Here is a 10,000-nt window from a genome sequence, read left to right as displayed (position 1 = left end):
CACTCACAAGGCTTTGGTCGGCCCGAGGCTATAGTAGAAGACACTAACCCAAGGTGCCACGCAGTGGTAGTGAACCCGGAACCCTGTGGTTGGTAAGCAAGCTACTTACCACACAGCCACTCCTACACATTCTCAGTTTTATATGTATAGATTTAATCTGGTAGTTTTATGAAGTTCATCTCCATTATAAATATTTTGAGCAGCTGAAGTCTGTTGGTTTTGTAAAACACTACTTTAAACTAAGTCTCTGGAACAGACAGTTATTAATTAATTTGCTAGGTATAAATCTCTAGTAGTTGCTTCTGTCCAAAACTTTGGTCTTACAGCTACAGAGGGATATGACCTTATAACTTGAGAAGAAAATGTGACTGAAACTTTATCAGTGAGACAAGAAAGACTAGAACTGGAAAAGTCAGAGATCAAATGTAATTCTCCCCTTTCTCAATGCACACACTTGCCTATGGTATATCTCCAGTTAATTACTCTAGCAAGAAGGGTGTTAGCTTGTACATGGAATCCAAAGGTTAAGTCAGTGTCTTAGATGACACACAGCATGATATTTTATAGGTGTTCATTGAATGAAAAGAAATAGGAAATTCTTATCTACCAAACTGAATTGAGCTCAAGTGTTCCTGTTCCAGATAACACCATACTGATAAACTTCGCTCTGCTACAATAAATTTTAAAAGCGGTAAAATTATGTCAAATTTTAGCTTTCAATATAGGAAAATATGGCACCATAAATTAGTAATTTTGTTACTAACTGTTGATTGAACAGGTCCTAGAATGTTACCTGGTTTAGTTATTTACTTTAAAGAGATAAAATGTCAAAGTTTTCAGTGATTTCTGTCTGTCTGTTTCTCTCTTTCTCTTTCTCTCTCACACACACAAATGTATAGATATGTATGTCTGTCCATGTATGTGTATATACACACACACACACACACACACACACAAACACACACACATCAATTTTTAAGTTCTTTTCCCTGCTTGTCTGGTTGGTGGTTGGATCTAGTCAATGTTATCTAATACTCATAGCAACATAGAACATGGTATATGGCACTCATTGTTGAGTGCCATATACACACCTTCTTTCATGACTCATTTTTACAAGAATTTATTCAGTCATTACTGGTCATTTCCCCTTGGTACCCCGATAGCTATCTTGTCAGCTTATATTCAGAAAGATGAAAATGATATCTTGACTATTCAAGCTATCAAGTTTCCCTGGATTTCTTTTACCCATGCAATGTAGAGCCTCTCATTTTCAGCCTTTCAAATTTTCTTTTTGGTCTCAACGTTTATTTCTGAAACCTTGTTTGCGCCAAATGTCTCTTATAGTGCTGTGCCACTCTATGCTGTATTATATGACAAAGAAGACACTCTGTTACACACTCTCTCTCATACATGCTCTCACCTACAACAACAATATGAGTACATTATTACTCACATGGCATGTTGGCTTGAAACTGTCATGAACTCATTTTACCTCTCATTCTTGCTGACATTCTCTCAATACACAGCAGGGGAAGAATTCTCTTATTCTAATCTTTTTACATCAGTTCAGTACTGTGAAAATGTTCTCTCACGCAGACGCAGACATATATTCTCCACATAAGTACATTCTCCCTCACACATGTGTGCTAGATACCGAAAGGAACATGCTTTTATGGAGATGTACACACTGTCCCGTTCATATAATACATTATGACACAACACATAATCATTTTATATTGATGCTTGAAATTCATACCATTTCGTATTAATTTTTCTGCAAAACATTTGTGTTAAAATGAACTTTACCATATCTTTATGATGGGCAAACATTTTGTAATAACTGCAGTTATGTCTATCCTGTATTTTTATATTTCTTGTTTTAATCCATTCTAATCAAAATAGTTTCATTAATGAAATAAAACCAGTTGTGAGATCTCATACCACCAGTCAATTTAAATTCTATTACTGAAATTGTGTCATTTTCATTTGGTATGACTAAAACCCCTTTCTGTTGCCAACAACTTCATGGTATAATAGATTAGGTATACATTATCATACCACTGCTGTTCTAGAGATTGTCTCTGCAGCAAGATTGAAGATTCCCCTCTACGTTGTATTAGCTTTTAGTTGTAGCTGCTACTCCTACTCACAAGACTGGCTATGTATGTAAATGACAGGCTCTTGTGTTGATTTCAGTGCATGAGCATCCAGTTGTTTGATCAATTGGACAATCAGCTCATTGAATTAGAATGCAAAGTGGCTGAGTATTCTGCAGACATTTGTACTGAGAACACAATTCTCAAATAGAATCAGCATAGAACAGAGTATGCCAAAGGCTGACTGATATTTTGAGTTACAGGTACTGGCCATCTGGTGGGCTTCTGAAGTTTCCAGTATACATGTGTATACATGTGTACGTACACACACATGCGCGCATGTGTGAATGAATGGTTTACTTTTTATTTATATATACTGTGTTGCACAAACTTTGCAACGCTCTTTATTACTATTTTTCTCCTTTGAGTCATTTCATCTGGATAATGCCAATTTCTAAGCCACTTCTGCCCTAGCTATTATCTTCAATTAAACTTCTAACTGTTTATTCTTCTTTATCATTTGTTCCCTTCTCATTATATATGTGCAATTGTAATTTGTATATTCATTGATTGATGCCAGTCTGACTATATGATAGCCAGTTGTTTATGTACATCTGGTTCATACTTTGCTTATTCTTGTTCAAGTGTTGTGGTTTATCCCATAAAGTATCTTACCTCTTGTATGATTCTTTCAAATGAATCTACGGCTAAAATTAACATTTCTTTATTCATTGTAGTTATTCATTTACTCGAGTTCTTTGCATGTCTAGTAATTGTATTTCAGTGACAGTATTTCCAAGTAATTTTAATATCATTCAATCATTTTTATTTGATTAGAAACATTCCATGAATTTTTATTATTTTTTTTTTGTATTCTTTTTGTATCTATTTCCATATAATTTTCCTCAAGAATTTTAAAATCATTTTACTATTTTATCTTTGATAAAATAATAATAATAATTAAAAATAATACAGATACTGCTATTACATTTCCACCCACAATCTCCAAGTATCAAATTTCTTAAATATCAGTAACTAGTCTGTTCTTGAACAGTGATTTATATATTGTGTTTTAAATCTTTCAGGAATGTTATATCATCATACACATTTAAAGAGTTTTCATCACTCCGTTGTCATTTGAATCAAATTTATTAACATTATAATCATTATCATCTAGTTTTTTTTCTCTTTCTTTTGATAACATTATTACATAGTTATCTTTGGGGCTATTCTTCTTGAAATAATACTATCATTGTGTTTTTTTTTCTTTTTATTCAGGATGATTCTGAAGAATATGACTCAAAGTTAGATTTAGAAGAATTATTAAATTTAGAAACAGACAGTGAAAGAAGATGTTATGCAATGGTAAGTAACAATTTTAATCTTAAAACTGATAAATATCACTTTTTTTTCTCTTACTTTGATTAACCAAACAATAATTTTCCTTTTCTCTATTTAGTATAGACAATTTCTTATTATTATTGTTGGGTCCACTACGCAAGTGGACCCAACAGAGGGACAAGCTTTTCTAGTTAATAGCCATATAGTAATATGGTTGAATGTATTTTTAAAGAAACAAAGTCAAAGAGAACAACTGCGTCATCAAGGATAATTGCTGAGATATTGAAAATATCTGGCAAAGTAAGATATTTAATAGGTATTAGTAACTTGTATAAATCAATTGGAGAGTATAGGAAGGTATTATCTCCAGTGACTGGCATTGTAATATCATCAACTGCTATAAGAGCAAAAATACTCTTTTGTAGTTGCTTTAGAAGGAAGCAACTACAGAAGCATCATACTGATGGACCAGATTATGAAAGTAGCAGAAAGAATTAGCTTAGATGAAATGCATTTTGAGTTTGTGTTAGGATGGAGTAGAACTGAAGCCTTCTTCTTAGTCAGACATATACAGAGTAAACCTTGATTTGGAGAAGACCTTTGTTAAGGTTCATCTCTGTTGTACGATAGTCATTTAGAAAACTAGGTGTTGGTGAAATTTGTGCAAGCTGTGTACAGAGATACTGTCTGCAAAGTGAGAGGTCACAATGAGTGCAGCAGGTAAGAAAGTATCTAGTGTTTCAAGTAGAAAAACTCTGCAGAAAAGGACGACCAAAGATGATTTGGGAAAAGTAATGAAAGTTGATCTCAGGATGTTGAACATCCTGAAAGAGATGACAAAGGACTTCAATTAGTTGCAAAATACTATACTAGTGAAGACCTGCACAAACATGGAAAAATAGGGGTAAATTGATGATTTTTAACTTGGAGAGATTATTTACCTGTTTGCAATTATTATTGGATGGCTTAAGAAGTCTAATAAGAAACTGAGCAGTAAGGTAACCTTCTTATCCCACAAACTAAACTTACTGACATGGCAATGAAGTTTCCTTCAACAATTATTAACATTTAAACTAATCAAAAGTGAACTTCATTTGGGAACTTCATCTGGGAACAGCTCTCTTCCATGCTATGTCCAAACTACATCTAGGTAACAATTACAAATTTGATTGGAAATTCTGCATGGAATTTAATGAGCAAGTAATTATAAAGATGGGATTTCCTGAAAGTGAGGTAGTAAGGAATGTCCTGAAACTGTGCTAGTAAGAGATATGTCCTGTGTGGTTGTAAGGATTGTGTTACCAGGAACTTTCCATTTTCCCAGTTGATCATTCTATTGGAAATAATTGAAGTTCACTGCAAATCAATCAGTTTCTTGTAAGTTAGTTTTGTGTCAAACTACTTGAGTCACTCAGTTTTGAGTAAAAACATGTGGTAGTTCACATAAGATTTTATACAATAAATTATCTAAATTACAAAGTTATATGCTGGGTACTCATATTCATTGAATTTGGGTCTTCTACTGGATGTGTGCATATACTTTGGAAGACAATACAATTTCTAATACATTATATCAGTGTTGTTTATAACAATAGCTACCTAAATTAGATAAAATCAAGAATATTTTATTAATTTATACTTTTTACATACCTTTCTTCAATGGCATTTAAATTATTTTCTGACTCATACTAATAATTTGAAATTAGCCCTGACAAAAATTAGGATTAATCTGAAGCAAAAACATTATTACATGTCATTGAGTATAAAACATTTAAAGAGTATACCTAATGCAAAATACGAAAATTATGGTCAATACAAATATTTGATTTCTGTCAACACTTCCAGTATTAAATTCTATTTGTGGAGTGCATACATATGTATACTTTGATAGTAATTACTGGCAGCATAGGGATTGTCTGTAATAATTGGTGTTTTATCACAATAGGAGTGTATATTAGCCAGATGATGTCGCTTTGAAGACTGTCTTTAATTATCAAATATATAAAAGCATGAAAAATATTGAATCATCTGGGAACGGATGAACTATGGACGTCCTTTCAAAACTACGGCTTAGTCTCTGATAGAGAATCGAGTAGTAGTAGTAGTAGTGGGGCTGCAACTACTGATGAACTTGGAAAGTGATAATGAAATAGGATATTTGGTGCACCTATCCTATGAAATAGGATATTTGGTGCACCTATCCAAGCTGCAAGTTGCAGTGAGGTCTCGTGTTTTGGCTGTAAGTTGGCTGAGTTGATAGCATAGATTGAATAATTTAATCTACATTGCTCCAGTTCACTTAGTTGAAGAGAATAGGCGCCAGATTTCGTAATCACACATTGACAATGCATAAGATAACAGGTAATTTGACTAAGTATCTATTGTCTGTGTATGATGTAAATATTTATTCCATGACTAATAGATTGATTTCAGGATATTTTCAGTCTGTCTTACATTTTTTTCTAACTTGATAAATAAAATTCCTTTGAGTCTTAAAAGGAAGTTTAATAAACTTTTTGCATCATATCTTTTCCAGTTCTGTCGAGGTCTCTAGGAGCAATACGTAGTCCAGCTATTATTATCTGGCAATATATTATTTTTACAGTTTTACATTTACTGCCATTCAACACAAAAATTTTAGTACTCAGAAAACTTGTTCCTGGTGCCAAAACATAATATAGATTTAAAAAATTACAACAGTATAACTTTAGAAAATATCACTTTATTACAAAAAAAAAAATTGCCAAAATGTGTTTGAAATGTTGTGGGATAAATTTGGGAGACAGCATTTAACAGATCAAAGATCTAGGATTAGTCAATTGTGTGGATGTTTTAATAAAATTCATGAGCTACTGCTAATATACAAACAAAAATATTCCAATCTATGTCTTGGCTGTTATAGTTCTGGTAGCGAATTAGTTATTACAATTAAATTACAATAATTTATTACAAAAAAATTACCAGTCTTATACTGAAGTGGATTTCTCTCTGTCTCCCTCACTCTCTCAAAGAAATTGGCTATGGTCTGACCTGGAGGAGATAGGCTCCAGCAAATTAATAAAAAAAAATGTCCAATACATGCTGTGTTGTAAGCATTTGTCTTATGAAGAAAGGCTGAAGACGCTCGACCTTTATTCTCTAGAAAAACGATGATGCTGTGGTGATCTCATTCTTGCTCACAACATCATAAGCGGAAAGTGTAACCTCTCGAAAGAGCTGTTCTTCACTCCTGCTCCAGAGCGTCGGCTGCGGGGTCACTCCGAAAAGCTCTATCTGTGACGATTTCATCTCATTCGAAGGAGAGGGGCTTTCTCCGTCCAGGTTGTGGATCCGTGGAATAAGCTGCCGGACGAGATAGTGAAGATGCCGACGACCGCTCGGTTCAAAGTCTCTCTTGACCAGAAATGGCCTGAACTCTTTGTATGATCACCCTCTCTGTACATAACTCCCTGTCCCCCTACATGGCCTTGCTTTTTGCTTTTTGAGCCAAAAAATTAACTTAACTATAGCTCCCTCATTACAATTCCACCCACAGAAGAGCACCCATAACACAATGTAGCTGTTATGGTGGCTAATGTATAAAAACTTCAAAAGTATTTGAAAGTAAAAATACTTCATCTTTGAGGTCAAAGTGAAAATAAAGCTTACAGTACACCTTAACAAAAATCAATAAAAAAAAAACAACAACATCGTGTACTGAAATACTGCGGCCTAGTTGTTGTTGAGTTTCTCTTGTCATCTTTATCAAGTAGGCAAATGACATGTTAGAAGTTGAATAACTGGTTGCAATGTAGAGATCCAGTGCTCTCAATACATCATGCCACTGTCTAGTTCAAGACTGTACTATACAGTCTCACATGCACTGGTTTGTCAAATAGGGTGTAAGGTGGCAGTCTGGGTATATTAGATTTTCTATATTGTCGAGCCTGTTGTTGTTTAGCCTCAGATCAACTCTGATTAAACAGACTTATGAACAAAAGCTTTCTAGTCATGACTCTCCTGCCTTTCTGTCAAGCATTGTGCACTTAGGACTACAACATCTGCGTCTCCTTTGCAGGGTGTGAGTCGAGGGGTTTTTGGTTGTTAACAGCTCAACTGACTAAATTGAGATTCTCTTATTGGTTTTTCTGTTGTGTTGTTTAGCCCTAGGCTAGTTCTGTTTGAGCTGGCTTCTGACCAGATGTTCTTGCTGTGACTATCTCAACTTTTTATCAGATATATTATAGATAATACTACAATATTAAACGTGTCAATTTAGTTTTTTAAGAAAGAAATGATCCAAAGGAGAATAAGGTTACTACATCTAACATGATGAGTAACCTTGTAGAGGCTTCCTTGTTAGCTTTCTATGATTTGCTTGCGTTAGGCTGATATGTTTTGTTGGTGGCCACAACATATACTGGCAATGTGTCCTTATGTCTTGCTTCTTTTTTGGCAGTCTAAAAGAACTTCTTATTTCTTAACTTTCTAAATGAGATTCTGACATTCTAACTTTTTTGAAGTGTTTTACTCTTGATTTTTGCTGGCCAGTTCTGTACAGCCTTTTGTTATACTGCTCTGTGCTCTGCAGTATTGTATTGTGCTGTAAGTCACTCTATGTACCGTGTTGTGCTTTTACCACTCATTTGTGATGTTCATTGCTCACTCTTTCTACATATTAGTGGTTTAGATTGCAGTTAAATCTGTTGTGGTCTTTTATGAAAACTATCTACAGAGAAAAAGAAATAGGAATTTATATTTTCATCTTATTGAAATAAAGCTGTTGATTAAGGATATAAAAGTAAAAGTTAGTGCCTGTGGGATGATGATATTATCAATTTCAATTTTTTTTATTGGGTAGTAGGATTGCTTGAAACAGTGGAGTGCTTGATAAAATGTTCAGTCATTAGAACATTGGATAGAATGCCTTGAGGTATTTGTTTCAACTTTCCGTGTGCTCTGTGTTCAAATCCTGCTATAGTCAGCTTTGCTTTACATCCTTATGGTGTCAGGAAAAAGGCAAAACCGACAAAAAAGCAGCAAAAAAGTAACAAGAAATTAACCCCATTAATCCAGGGCAGTGGGTTGTCAGAGCAGGATGCCTAGCACTATTTGTTCCAACTCTTGTTCTGAGTTCAAATCCCATATAACCTACTTGGGTGGTAGACTTGATCTTTTGCCCATTTTAACGTCACCACCTTGTACTTTGGGTATCTTTAGTGGAGTCCACTCTGATGCAAGCATTCAGGCCAGGTCTCCAGCTTGAGGGTAATTTTCTCCCTTTCTCCTTCCCTCTCACCAGTCTTAGAGACCCTGTTAAGGATCATGGGCAATACCTTCTTACCTGGCTAAAAGATTAAAAAGAAACCCATTTTGCACTTGAGGATTCAGGGTTAGCTTCATCCCCACCCACCAGGTTAGGCCTGCCAAAATTGTGATATGTCTTATATGCTCAGAAATACCTTATTTCCTTTCAACTATTCATATGTAGCCATTCTAAGTAACTAGTCATTATTTACCAGTTTTATAAATGGAGCATTTATCTGCAAAGTCTGATCAGATCTGCTCTCAAAGTTAACACCTATACAATTATATTTATTGCAGAATAAAAGCTTTTGTTATTTTTTTAAAACAATTACCAACCACATGGTTCCGGGTTCAGTCCCACTGCGTGGCACCTTGGGCAAGTGTCTTCTACTATAGCCTTGGGCTGACCAAAGTTTTGTGGGTGGATTTGGTAGATGGAAACTGAAAGCAGCCCGTCGTATATGTATGCATATATATATATATATGTATATGTATGTGTGTTGTGTATCTGTGTTTGTCCCCTCAACATCGCTTGACAACCAATGCTGGTGTGATTACGTCCCCGTAACTTAGTGGTTTGGCAAAGAGACCGATAGAATAAGTACTAGGCTTCCAAAGAATAAGTCCTGGGGACGATTTGCTTGACAAAAGGTGGTGCTCCAGCATGGCCACAGTCACATGACTGAAACAAGTAAAAGAGTAAAGAGTAATTACCAACAATATTATAATTTTACCAGCATTGTCTTTCACTTACTTACATTGCTATTTGTGGGTGAGTGCTTGCTTCTATTGCCTTATGTAACATTGAACCAAATGATAAAACTAATTTAGAGACTATTCTAGCTCTCTGAATTCATTTTTTTGAACTCTCTTCTTCCCAATATCTGTCTCATCTCATTAACTACCGTCTGCTCAGTGCACCCCCTACTGGAGTTAATAAAAGAAACATTTTTCAAATTGGTTGTTTTTGAATTGTCTCTCCATAATATAAAGTGATTTATTGATTGATGTATTTTCTACTTAGCCACTCTAAGATACCCCCCACTAACATATCGATCGGCATATTGATTGACTTTTTTATTTTATTTATTTTTTTTTTTTTTTAGAAAATCCCAGTTCTCAAACCTTTGTTATTTATACTTTAATATTGATGTATGTCTGTACTTGTTTACATATGGTTGCTATGTTGTGTTGAAAACATGCAACCTGCTGCATTTGTGTTCTGTTTGAGTTGGAATTAACTTTCTACATTTGTTTTCATATTGATAACTTTTTCA

At 34.5% G+C, this 10,000-nt stretch overlaps 1 protein-coding gene across 1 annotated transcript in view; it reads left to right on the top strand.

The window, feature by feature from the left end:
• LOC115213544 (protein phosphatase 1 regulatory subunit 14B) overlaps positions 1 to 10,000 on the top strand; it is a 201,115-nt gene that overhangs the window by 122,707 nt on the left and 68,408 nt on the right. Inside the window, exon 2 of the mRNA XM_029782577.2 lies at positions 3,375 to 3,461. Coding sequence (XP_029638437.1) covers positions 3,375 to 3,461 — 87 coding nt within the window. The remainder of the gene's footprint in view (positions 1 to 3,374; positions 3,462 to 10,000) is intronic.

This window comes from Octopus sinensis, linkage group LG6 (genome assembly GCF_006345805.1).
Source record: "Octopus sinensis linkage group LG6, ASM634580v1, whole genome shotgun sequence".
Lineage (NCBI taxonomy): Eukaryota > Metazoa > Mollusca > Cephalopoda > Octopoda > Octopodidae > Octopus > Octopus sinensis.
This window is presented reverse-complemented; position numbering and strand designations above follow the sequence as displayed.